The sequence below is a fragment of the Adiantum capillus-veneris genome, chromosome 7 (assembly GCF_014529385.1).
Source record: "Adiantum capillus-veneris isolate H3 chromosome 7, ASM1452938v2, whole genome shotgun sequence".
Taxonomy (NCBI): domain Eukaryota; kingdom Viridiplantae; phylum Streptophyta; class Polypodiopsida; order Polypodiales; family Pteridaceae; genus Adiantum; species Adiantum capillus-veneris.
In genome coordinates this window covers 105,803,622-105,817,572 of record NC_140937.1, presented here as the reverse complement: position 1 = coordinate 105,817,572, position 13,951 = coordinate 105,803,622, and the positions used below count along the sequence as shown (strand labels likewise).

General features: G+C 43.2%; 1 protein-coding gene across 2 annotated transcripts in view; it reads left to right on the top strand.

Moving 5' to 3' along the window:
• Positions 1-9,479: 9,479 nt before the first annotated feature.
• The window catches only part of LOC147454373 (putative phospholipid hydroperoxide glutathione peroxidase), an 83,663-nt gene continuing 79,191 nt past the window's right edge, over positions 9,480-13,951 (top strand). The window contains exon 1 of one of the 2 annotated variants that reach the window (XR_015188621.1): positions 9,480-9,785. Coding sequence is in view for 1 of the 2 variants with exons in the window: in XM_086516364.1 (XP_086372490.1) it covers positions 9,552-9,785 (234 nt within the window). In the remaining variant the exon portion in view is untranslated. The remainder of the gene's footprint in view (positions 9,786-13,951) is intronic. The other variant, XM_086516364.1, reaches the window with a different exon arrangement.

The window sequence follows — 13,951 nt, the reverse complement described above, 5'->3', positions numbered from 1 at the left end:
AAGCATAGGGGCATCATTAGTTGCTCTTTCATTAGCAAAATCAAAGCTATCAAAATTCATTTCAATCTCTTTTCCCTTGTGAGTCATACTATAAAATTTTAGGTGTAAACTTTTACTTGTACTTGGGCACTTCAAGCCCTAGTTGCTACTCCTCTTTACCTTCAAAGATAAGCACTCAAGCATCTATACCCGTGGCTCGAATATTATTAATTGCAAGGAATAGAAGAGAGGGTTGACCAAAGCCAAAACAACACCGGTTCTTGTCAAGCTTCTAATAGCTCAATAATGGTTAAGCCATAAGCAAGCCCCGTAGGACTCCATTATTAAGACCATAGCTCTCGATGGTATCCCCGTTAACTGCATAAAGCAAGCATGCTTCAAGGATGAAAAATCTCTATTTTACTTACTCTTTTTCAATTAATAACACCAACCATTTGTAGCAAGCTTTAGGACCTCTCTTCTTGAGAAAGAAAAGAGAAACCAATAGCTCTGATACCAATGTAGCATTTAATGCACTAGTAACTTGTGTGTAGCGGAAATTGATAACATAGTGAGCATTTCATTAAGAATAAGTTGCTAATGAGCATAGAGAGAGTACTTAATTTGAGAAAGCAACATAGCAATTTACACCTAGATAATTTGGCATTCACAATACCTGAAAAGAGAGAGAAATAGAACAATTGACAATTGTTGAGGACCGGATTTACATGGAGTCGGTCCCCCCTCCATAAAGGCTTTGTATTATAGCTTCTCCCATCAAAGGAGACTTTTGTACAATACAATTCTCGTGTTCCTTGACAAAACTCGTTGGTGCAATGAAGATGGAGGCTTCATGCACCAAATTATGCTTGAAAACACACCTAGTGTCCCTAGCCTCAGTCCCAAGACTTCACACACCTTCAAAAATGGTGAGAGCTAGAAGGGAATGATGATAGATTGAGAGGAAGAAGAGGTATATTACAAGAAAGAAGTATTTCCTCACATAATCACTCTAATAGCATAGCTTGACTTAGTAATTAGCCTGGTAGAGGAGATGACCATGCCATTGAAGCTTGGCTCTTGGTTAGATTTGCATTTCATAGCCAAGAGTTGTTGGTGTAGACCTCTACTTCTCAATGCTTGGAGAAGGAGATGGAGTTCTTCTTGCACACACACATGAGTTATGTGTGTGTGTGTGTGGCAATGTTTTAGAGAAAAATGCATCCCTCTCTCTCATCTTGGTCGACCCCTCTTGCTAAATGCTCGTGTTGGCCTTCCATTGTCTCCTGTAAAACTTAGACAATCACAAATTAGAAGCATAGTTGATAGCCTTTTGACAAGTGTCCCCCTTCCCCCTTTTGTAAGATCTTTAGGTAATTAAATAATTCAACTAAACTCTCATTTGACCTCTTAGTCTTCTTGCCAATAGGAATCGGGCAAGCCATTGGGCTCCTGAATGCTCATTGGACCCCTTGGTAGATTATCTAATAATTTTCTAGGGAGCTAGGGAGCTTAAATTCTATTGGTTCTTTTATCAAGAAATTTTAAATTGATTAGACTAAATTTACTCTAGCCTAATTCTCATTGGTCCACCTCTATGGACATCCATAGGATTTGAGGGGAGATTGAGGGCAACTGGCCTAGAATCCTGACATTTGTCTAGTATTCCCTTTGTGTGAAGGGGGAGCCTTGGAGTCTGTGAGCGTGTGTGTGTTTCTCTCTCATCCCCTACAATAAGGGCTCGCCTCCTCCTTCCTAGGGATGCGGGAAGACTTTTTAGTCTTCCCATGACCATCCAATATTTCCCCTATTTTGGCCTTTGGACAATACAATTAAAATTAGGAACTTTAGCCTACGGAAGTCTTAATGGGGTTGAACCTTAGGTCTTTTAAGCCCCATTGAAGCACATTGCTCTTTTGCAGACTGTCCCCCTTTGGATCCTTGATAGAGACTGGTCTAGCAGCCTTACCAATATTCTAGCCTTTAGTCCCCTGATACTTCTCCATATTAGATTATTAGTTTAACATGAGATAATCTACTATGATAATGTTGAAATCATAGTCGTCCTTGACTATGAGGTAGAGAAGATAAAGCCTAGTCATTAGTTTGTTTGCTAGCGGATAGAGGATCCCTATTTTACCCTACGACACCGTTGCAGAGTGGATGACTAGTCCCTTTGGTGCTTGAGAGCCTTAGGTGCCGCAAGCATGTCTGCACATTTGTTCCTATAAATCTTCCATAGTAGAGTGACAAGCTCTACTTGGTGTTTGGGAGACAACGTCTCCACAAACATGATCCTAAGCATGCATACTTATTAACATTTGTGCACAATAAAGAAAAAGAGAGTCTTATAAGACAAAGACTTTGTTCATTTATACATATTTACATTTGCTTAGTCTAGGGAATCATTGTAAAGCATTAACAAGGTTTAGGTTATCCTTTAATTGTATGCCTTGCATCCATCTAGCATCTTCAAAACGATAATTTTTAAACTTGATAAGATATCGTCCGATAGTCTTACCGCCTTGTAATACCTTGTCTTCGTGTCGGAGAATGGACTCGAGCTGCAACACCTCTTCTTGGTCCTCGATCTCTGGTGGGTCTTCAATGATTGATTCTTGAGGTGGATCTCCTTGGTAAGGCTTTAGTAGGATTACATAGAAACCATTGTGTATGAGCCAATGTCTAGGAAACTTGAGTTGATAGGCCATCTCATTGATTCGCCTAAGAATTTGAAAGGGGCCATAGTACCTTTTTGCTAATTTAGCATACTACTTTTGGTTTTCCATAGGATTCTTGCCCGTTGTGTGCCTTAATCGAGCCTTGGGAAATTTAAGCAAGATCCAATCATTTTGTTTAAAGGCTAGGGCTCTTATGTGCTTATCAACAGCAGCCTTTTGCCTTTGCGGAGAGATGGATATAGCATCCTTAATCTTTTGGAAAGATTCTTGCAGGTCTCGGCTATATTCATTTGCAGACAACGAATATCTTCCCATGTACGTTGAGTAACAGGGGACTTTTTGACCTTCCCTCAATCACCTCAAGAGGTGCTTTTCCGCAGAGACAACACCGTCTCTCCTGTGATCCACATGCAATGGGTAACCTGTACCACTCCTGGCACCTCTCGCAATCACTAGCGAACCCAAATGCATCACAAAATCTCGCTCTCGTAGCGAAATCTTACATCCACAATCTCTAAGCTGACCAATCGAGATCAAACTCACTGTCAAATCTGGTACATAGCGCACATGTCGTAACAAGTAAGATGCACCACTCGGTAATGACAGTCTCACATCTCCTGCACCTGCTATCGGATGCACCAATCCATCGGTCAAACGTACACTGCCAAGCATCCCGCTAGAATAGCTACAAAACCATTCACAATGCAGCGTGACATGAAACGTAGCATCTGCATCTAGCAACCACTGCAAAGGAGTGCACTATCCACATGTATAGCATCTCGTGCATAGCTCGAGGTAAAAGTGACATCCCCGTCACTAGTATACTCTGACACTACATCTGCCTCAACAGTCAAAGCAACTGAGTCCATGGCATCACTACATACATCTCTAAGACTGCCATGTCTCCTACGATGTCGCATACGACGAAAACAGCGCCGTCTAACGTGTCCAGAATGACCACAATACCAACATGTCACCTGTCGGCATGCTCGTGAATGTACATGTCTCACACGAGTCCTTGATGACTAAGATCTATCATACATATCATGTAATCTGCGCCAAAGTGCTCTCGAAGTAGTCTCATACATAACAAGAGCATATACAGATTCCGCAAGGTGCAAAGAGAGCGTAGATAGTGCCATCTCCTCTAGCTCCTGCCACTAATCGTCAGACATGTTTGAAGGTCTACCTGCATCACCACTCAATGGTCGATGCAATTCTCACTGTGTTAATGCATCAAGCATACACTCTCTCCATGTTGCAAAGTTTGACCCATCAAACATGCACATTTCGGAGAGATCATAATCTGAGCGATCACCTGTCTCTGCCATGAGCACAATGTAGCAAACTAGAAAGCAAAACCACCTCACCAACAACACCTGGAAACTGTCTACAAATATGGCCAGAAACACAATGTAAAACCTGTGAGACACACTCCAAAATAGAGCTCCCACAATGTCAATACAAGCCTCGCCTGCTCTAGTATCACATTGCAATCTGTGAGCTAATCACCAAGCCCACACTGTGCGGTATCGATGCACACACACGCACAAATCTCCCACGTGCAGAGAACACCCCACACAAATGCTGAGTGCAACCCACAATCTCTACCTAGATCGCATAAATGATACGCATAAAACTCCTGGGAAAATTTTGCCAAAGTTTCGACGCACAATGGCTATCAACACAAAATAACCATTGTCCTGCAAGCTCAATACAATGAGCAATCAATGCGCATCAAACTACACTCAACATACATGCATAAGCTCTGCAAAACTATGGCAAACAATGCTCGAGATCACAAGACTCTCCCACCCGAGAGCAAATCACTGTCTCAAGCAAAGAAAGATACACAACTCCTCACTCTTGCGAGAGTGGATACAAAAACACAAAACTGTGTACAAACTGACAAAACCTGTCAAAGTGAGAGTAAACACTCGATCACAAACTATGGCGAGAATATGGGAAAAATCCGATAGAATTTCCCCTGAAAACTGAGCAAAAAACTCAAGTACAATCTCTACCATAAACCATAACACTACTCAATGCCAATGAGTAGAAATGCCAAAATGGCTCCACATTTTCACATACAATGGCAATCCGCACTCAACATACATCAACGGAGTGACTGCGCATAAGCAAACGCCAAAAGATTTGCAATCCGGAAACTTGATCAATACGAAAACAATGCTCTCAAGAGAGCTTACCGGCACTTGAAAGTGCTCGCCAAAATGCATATATAATGGGCATCAACCATGTGCCATAACCATATGCAAACCATCCTCAAAGACCATGAATTCAAGCACAAAATCACTGCCAAAGTATTTTGTGAAAACCAGTGAAAGAAGCTCCACCTGTGTGCTCCAAAAACCTGCGTCTCTCAAGAGACCGCTTCGGTGGTGTGTAAATGCCTCCGTACTTCGTTGCCCAAGTCTACCAAAAAACCCTCAAACCACAAGCTTAACACAAGCTGCAATTGCATCTTCAGCTCAGAATTTATGCACTCAACTTCAAGCATCTCCCGTGCTTCCAAAAGTGCATCAAACTCGCACACAATGCGACAACAGAAAATCTGGAATTTCTGTATACAGTCAGTCTGAACTGAATATCAGCAAAACGGTGAGGAATTTGCAAAAAGTTTCTTATGCAAAGTTGTAGACCACGTCGAAATGGATGGGACCGGAAGACAGAATTCTCAGATCTGCATTCTACAAGGAGAAAAACGAATCTGAAAACAGTGCTGCTGCACACACAGTTTTAGGGCAGCACCTTCACTTACACACAATCTTTCACACTCCTTTCTGAGCTTCCACAAGAGCATACATCGCTCTCAACTGAGCTCACAAGCTCCCATTGCATTCTCACAAAGCTTCCAAGATTTCTTAATCTCTCTACCGTCGAGAGCGAGCGAGCTATCACCTCGAAGCTCTCAAAGCCGTCGTGCTCTCCGCGGTCACCATAGCTCTGATACCAATTGAAGGGGATCGGGGAGCACCATAGACGGAGAGTGAGAGAGAGAGAGAAGGAGACACACACACGATGTGGGTGGGGAGACTGTGAAGTGGCAGCTCCCCCTATACAGTATACTCACTATAAGTATAGGGTAACAGTGGGAGGGCGCCCATGATCTAGGCGACCGGTCAAGGCACATAGGCCTTAACCCCAACAAAGGGCTCGCCCCCTCCTTCCTAGGGATGTGGGAAGACTTTTTAGTCTTCCCATGACCATCCAATATTTCCCCTATTTTGGCCTGTGGACAATACAATTAAAATTAGGAACTTTAGCCTATGGAAGTCTTAATGGGGCTGAACCTTAGGTCTTTTAAGCCCCATTGAAGCACATTGCTATTTTGCAGACTGTCTCCCTTTGGATCCCTGAAAGAGACCGGTATGGCAGCCTTACCAATATTCTAGCTTTTACTCCCCTGGTACTTCTCCATATTAAATGATCAGTTTAACATGAGAAAATCATTTGGGAGTAATAGATATTAGTTTTTATGCAACGCTTCTCTGTTTTACTTTTCACTCCCATGCTGACAATCGTGATTATGGTTTCTAGCCTAGCATTGCGTGAAGCTATGGTTGTGGTTTCCAGTTCAGTACAGTTATGGTTATCGATATGGCTTAGGGTTTAGGATATTGTAATGGTTTTTGATATGTTGATGGTTTTTTATTCGGTAGTGCCACGTTAGGTAATGGTTTTCAATTTCGCTTTTCTCTATTTTACTTCTCACTCCCATGTTTACAATCGTGGTTATGGTTTCCAACTCGACATTGTAGCTATATGGTTATGGTCTTATAATTAGCATGGTTATGGTTTATAGTATTTGACATTATGGTTATGCTTTAAGTGCATTTGGTCCACCCAATCTTCAATCAGTCAAGATTCTTAAAACACGATCGGCATGGTGTAACGTTACAGTTATGGTTATCAATATGGTTATGGTCTATGATATGGTTTACATTTTAGCACAATGTTGGCTTACGATATGGATCGTTTTCATCCTTGATTACGCTTTGCACTATGATTATGTTTGCGAGTTTAGCATGTCTATGCTTTCACACATGGTTATGGTTTCCAATTCGGCATTGTGTAACGCTATGGTTGTGGTTTCCAGTTCAATACGATGGTTATCAAAATAGTTATGGTCTATGATATTGTTATGGTTTGCGAGAAGATTATTGTTTTTGATACGGTAGTGGCACGTTTTGGTAATGGTTTTTGATTAAGCACATCCAAAGTCCCATGTCTTATAGCCAACATGGTTATGGTTTAAAAGTGCCACATTAAGGTTATGCTTTAAGCGCTTTTGATCCACCCAACCTGCAATAAGTCAAGATTTTCAAAACACGACGAGCATGGTGTAACATCAAGGTCATGGTTATCGATATGCTTATGGTTTCACAAGTCAAAATGGTGATGGTTTGCAATATGGCTATGGTTTTGAATTTAGTAGTGTTATGGTCTACGATATGGATATGGGTTAGGGTATGGTTATGGTTCCAAATTCAATAGTGCTATGTACTCCTAGGATATTTGAAAAACATGCGAAGACTAGGTTGGCTAACCCTAAACCAAACCTTGAAACGGAGAAAAGTCACCCTTCTCAACTAAAGAGGGCCCTTTTGGCAAGTTTAACCATGCATCTTAGTTTAACTTGCCATCAAGTTTACCAAGGCATCAAGTTTGAATTGCTTGAAGATACTTAATTAGGTAATGCAAATGAGCGTATCACCATAAACCCTAAACCATCCAATGTTGACCAAATGCTACTACCCACAAACATCATCAATGCCCACACAAGGAATATATGCCCTTGGACCTCCCACTCACAGGCACGCATGAGAATACATTCAATGGAATGTTGACATAGCCAAAGCGTCAAAGAAAAATAGAATTTTACCCTACTACAGGCTATCTGATCATGATTGAAGGAACTAAATCTAGACACCCCAACAAGGAACTACCATGAGTAACTTTGTAATATATATTCTTCATTAATTAACAATAGCTATGAATGGTTTAGGGTGTCTTTACAGGTAGGCTACCTCACAGGTGGAATCCATGTGTTTGAACATCACATGCATCATAGAAATTCCCAGTCATTCCTCATGGTTTTACCCTTGCACAAAACATAATAGCAAAACATTGCGAGCATTGATTGAAAATGCTTAGAATATAGTGTAGGATAGCTCTTTCTAAAATCCTTGCTAGCAAAGCGACAACATATCACTAACAACATCACCAACCCCATAAGACTCACAAAAGGTCAAACAAAATGCTAACCAATAAGATCAGCCCAATAGCCCAAAACCCGTGAATAGTTGGATGTCTGCCATGCTAGATCTTTGCAAGTGAAATCAGCTCGTACTTGGCTGCCATATCAACTACCAAATCAGCCCAAAACTGGTTGCCATATAAGCCGACAAAATGGCGATCAAATCACCCTAAAAGAGAAAAAAACTAATGTTTTTTTAGCCCGAAAACAGACCATGAGACAATAGTGCATCAATCGAGCATACTGAAGCCAAAAAGAGCTACATACCTCTCATGAACAGAGAGCCATTCGTTGCTGGGATGCGAGGACTGCCTCAAGCTACTGACCCATCAAAACAAATGGATTGTGAAGCTTCTCTCTTCTATTTGCCTTCCTTTAAAACTGCAATGGAAAATCGTCCCTTTTTGGATGCTCGCATTGAAAATGAGGACATGACGATTAAACAGGCTTGACTGTGCTCCACTTGGGGCATGTTTGATGGCATGTATGTTATGAAATGCTCTCCGGTGGATCGAGCGTGAGAGTTTTGCTGCAACAATTTGGACAATGAATCCGGGGCAAACATTGATGGGTTTTATCTGAGATACACAACATTGCCCACACAGACAAACACTCCCTCTACTCTCTCTCTCTCACAGACACACACACACACACACACACACACACACACACACATATTACTTGGATTTTTTGGTTCAAATCCATGATGCCTTTGAGCTTTTTCCTCAATCCAAGAGCCTAACTTGCGGCCTATTCCATATCCAATCAGCTAGGACCCCGCAACATGCAGCATGCAGGCAGACATGCCAATGTTTTTTCTTTTCCTCAGTCCCAAATTCTGGTTTGCGATCCTGCCCATCGCCCCACCCTATTCCCATCTCTTCACGTGCCAAAATTCAATTGGGTTGCCATGATGGACGCCCCTCCACATCAACCCTGAGTTTATCCACATGCGCTCCACCTCCTTCCGTCCATGTCAACCTTCCTATCCTAGTGTACGTTTTATGTCTGAGTTTATTTTTCCCCCCACGTGGGGGGTGGCCTCCCCCCCGGACTAAGTGGCACGGGCATGGGAGGGTGGGGATCTACGGCGGGGGCATTGTGGGCCGTAGATCCCAGTGGCGGCGCCAAAAGTAATTTAGGGTACCCTAGTTTACTTTTTAATTATAAATAGTAAACTAGGGTACCTTAGATTACTTTCGGCTTTCGCCTTTGTGCATACATGTTATAAGTAAATTAGGGTCCCCACGTTTCACAACGCGCGCATGGCGTAGTGGTTAGGGTGTGCGCCTCTCATGGGTGAGGTCACGGGTTCAAAACCCACACGGGTACCCTAGTTTACTTTCAAAACTCGGGTACCCTAGTTTGCTTTTTACAAAGATAATCTAGGGTACCCGCATTCCAGATCTACGGCCCACAATCCTCCGGTTGTAGATCCCACCCTCCCATACCCGTGCCACTTAGTCCTGAGGGTGGCCTCCATCGATCCCACTTCATTCAAGAACCCGTGGGCTTTAGTGCTGAGGAAGTCTGAAGGCATCGTTACAGAAGGCCTTTAATATTCCTCTCATTTCATTTACGTGGTCATCCTCATTTTCTTATCGACGTGCTCGATGGCGCTGCTCGCAGCAGCCTCCAGCCCGTCAATTTCTACGTGCAGAGACAATGTGCGTCGTGGAGTACCAGCGACTCGTCTAGCATGCTCGCAGCCATGTCTTTCTGTGGGCGCTTCGGAATTTGTGAGAGGCAGCTACATTCTTACCAACCAAGGCCCTTCTCGTGGTCTCCGGACAAGAAAAGACCTTCTAGCCGTTGCAGAGCAGAGCGTTTACGAATTTACTGTCAAGGTATGTAGCAGTCATTTTGCCTGCCTAGTTAGTTCTATTTACCTGGATTCTTCCTTCCAAACATGCACATAGCTGATGTATGCATTAGAAATCTTTCAATGGAGTGTACTACATGCAGCAGTTAAAATGTATGGTTTCGTTTCTTCATATCATTAATTAGTTATGGCAGGACGATGAGCTCTTGTAGCTTAATTGTAAGGGACTTGCTTCATGTTGTCACTAGCCTCAGTGAAGCAACCGAATGTCTTTTTACTCATTTTCTGAAATCAAAATAAGAAGTCAAGCCTTGGCACAATGGAGTCCCTTGGTTTCATCCAATGAGAATACAATGGCTATGAAATTGACCACTACAACATTCTCCTACATTCTGGAACAATGATGCCAAGCTGCCACATCATGATGAATCGCCACACAAGAAGCGGTCTTCATCTACTTTTGAATGCATTATCGGAAATTGGGATACTGGACTAGTATCTATGGCCATGGCTCAGTTTCTATGTTACCTCCCTATCTCCTTAATCAAATTGGCCAGTACTATGGTAGGTATTAAAGCTACAAAGTTGAGCAAATTTGCCAAGCTTGTGAGGTTTTGCAAATATATTGGTACTTGTTAATTCAAGAGAAGAAATCACTGAGTTGCATTATTTATCTCATAAAGAGAACCAATCCCCACCAATCTGACCTCTAGTAGAATAAAGATACTCTTGATAGATTTCTCATGAATATATCTTTCCCTAGCACTGGTTCAACTTATGAGCAAGCTAGCTCTGACAGAGAGAACAGACAATGCCAAGCATTCATTGGCCAGGACTTTTCTTCACAGCATGGCAAGGCATCCAATGTCATTATCGGCCACGTGCGTGGCTCTTTCTTCCTGCCATTTTGTGATTTAGCCATTGTATATTTACCTTTTCAGCATGGGAGTCTCCCTTTTTCTCTTATACAGAGTACTCTCTTGCTAGGGGAGATGTAGTTCATTGGGCAGCTTCAAAAAACTAATAGAAGTATCTTTTTCACACTGAAAAATTTATTAGCAATCATAATAGATTTCCCTTTATTGTTACTTGAAAGCTATACGGATTTTTTATTGTGATTTATTGTGTGAGCAAATTCTTTCTGCTACTGCTAACATCTCACAAGATGTTGTAGTCTTATGTTTATGATGGCTTGATAATTGAAGCAAAAACCTATGGAGCTTGAGGACACTCTCTAGGATGAGTCCATGAGGAAAAATAAGGATTACTGCCCATGTACACCCATGAGGGGAGGTATCTTGTAGAACTGGTCTCACTCTACAGTATGCCTACCCCCTTGTTTTGTTTGAAAAGCTCAAACACATGCCGATTTCTATACATTGCCATATGTTACTTCCCCCCAGTACGTCAGTATATGCTGCATCCAGAGGACAGTCTCCTTTCTCTATACTAGATGATGATCTATGGGAGTTTTCTAGGGATGGTGATATCATCCTCCTAGGGGACTTCAATGCCCGAACAGGCAACTCTTAGATAGTCTTTTACGACACTTCAGATGAGATGCTTAGAGAGTTGGATGTGGGTGAGTTGGGGCTTGACAGATGCTCACATGACAGAGAGTAGACAGGTATGGGAGATACCTCACGGAGATGACGATTGCACATGGGTTAGCCATACTTAATGGCTTACAACGATTTCCTGGAGCAGCTGGTTTCACATGCTTTCCACACAGACACGGAACCCGTACGGTGGACTATGTTATGGCACAACCGAGCTTTATTCCTTGTATTCAAGATTTCATAGTGGGAGCCAGACCAGTGGGCGTAGCTGTGGATCATGCACTTTTGACATTTTCTGTTTCATTTCAGTATAGTACAGTCCAGACATCAGAAGGTAGGTCACATACCCGTTATACATTTACACCAGAGACTGACTCAGTTTATACAAAGGAGATCTATAGCCGTCTATGCACAGCTAGTCCTGGCCTCTCAGTGGAGGAGTGCACCGCTTTATTGACTTACACACTGCATGGTGCAGCATCAGAGGCATACCCACACACTCAGCCGGGTCAGAGGCAATATTCTGGGAGCATGCCCCAGAATTGTTGGTATGATGAGGAGTGCAGAGAGATGAGAGCCCAGCTTCAGAGGGATCTTCTTTTAGGAGTCATCACTTACAGACAATCTCAGATTGCTTCCGGACACCTTGTGCGACGGAAGAAACGAGCTTACTTGGTCCAGATGGAGCGAGACTTGTATCAGCTGTTCTTGAGTAGAGACTCAGGAGAGGCATGGCGATTCTTTCATGAGCACTCCCCTCCCCCAGTGATTACTTCTCCTGATGTGTGGGGCCAATATGCCTCATTGTTATATATGGTTCCTGAATAGGGCCCCCTTCCAGATCCTACAGAGCCATGCCCACCTACCAGTACCTTCTTTGCCACTGAGATGGTAAAGAGAGCCATTGACAGGATGAGGACCAGGAGGGCATATGAACATGATGGTCTAGTAGTAGAGCACTTTACACATGCTAGAGATATGTTGGTAGAGGTTCTTGCAATGTTGTTCAATCGTGCCATGTGTAGGGTTACCTTAGACTTGGAGGTTGTCTACTATTGTGCCTATCTTCAAAGCAGGTGATCCTACATAGCCTGGGAATTACGGCACTATTATTGTTGGGCACACATTGGCATGGTTGTATGCATTCATTCTTGAGCAGCAGTTGAGTAATTGGGCAGAGGGTGAGGGTGTACGAGCAAAGGGCCAGGCCGGTTTCAGGAGGGGTTTCTCCACTCTTGATCATATTCTGACACTCAGAGTTATCATTGAGGAGGGGAGGTCACATGGGAGACGGATTTATTGTAGCTTTGTGGATTTCTGCAAAGCATTTGACATGGTACCGAGAGCTCGATTGATGCACAGACTGCAGGAGATGGGGGTGCCCATAGTGTTGATTTGGGGGATTATGGCTCTATACAGATCAATGATGGGACATGTACGCACTCCGGAGGGGATATCTGATTTAGTTCACTCCACCATTGGGGTGAAACAGGGTTGCCCATTGTCTCCTACTCTATTTGGTATGTATGTTGATGAGGTGTCTGATTACATTGACAGAGGGTGATAGAGGTGCCTAGGTGGCAGGGACGTGGATCCCATTGTTGTTATATGCTGATGATATTGTGTTGATCTCTGACTCACCAGAGGGTATGCAACGACAGTTGGATGCATTACACAAATTTGCAGAGGATAGTGGATTGTCTGTAAACCTTGGTAAAACCAAGGTTATGGTGTTTAACACCACACCACAGTGGATCAGGAGATCAACACCGACTTTCACATATGGTCAAGAGATTGTAGAGTATACAGATGCATACACTTACCTTGGGGTTGTCTTCACTGGGCTGAGGTTTTCTTTGGGGAGAGCAGCAGAGACTAGATTGACTAGAGCGGGAGGCTTGGAGAGGATGTGTTCGCAGGTTCAGTTCCAGGAACCTCGGACAAAGTTATGGCTCTTTGATACCTTAGTAGCCTCAGCTATGTTGTATGGGGTGTAGACATGGGGACCTTCTGTAGGCCAAGATGGTTGGAGACATATGGAGAGGCCCTTGGTATCTATGATCTCTCAACTGATCAAAACCAAGGCCTCTGTACCCACGCTATCATTCGAGCAGAGCTAGCTGCCCCTCCTATGGAGATTGAGGCGCTTACCAGATCAGTCTCCTTTGTGCACAGCTTGTGGGATACTACTAGAGACATATATGCTAGACTGGCCCTTGAGTCTTCCAGACGCATAGATGACATCATGGTTTCAACATGGACAAGTTGACCCCTTTCCAGTGCTCTCTTCAGGCACCCTCGATGTCTCTTACACGGGTGGAGATTACTAGACTCATTCGTCAAGACCTGATCCAGCTAGATACCAGGAGGACATGGATAGAGCCGCCATAGGAGTTGGGCACGAAGATGGCTTTCTATAGAGAGTATCTTCTCCACCTCACAGGAGATTGGTTTGTGATTCGACCCAGCTACATGGACACACATATGTCTCATGGTTTGCGGTGTGCCATTGGTCAGATACACACATCCTCACATCAGCTGGAGATTGAGACTGGTAGATTTAGAGGGATACCAGCAGACAACAGGATATGCCGCTTATGCCAGTTAGAGTCAGAGACAGAGCTACATTACA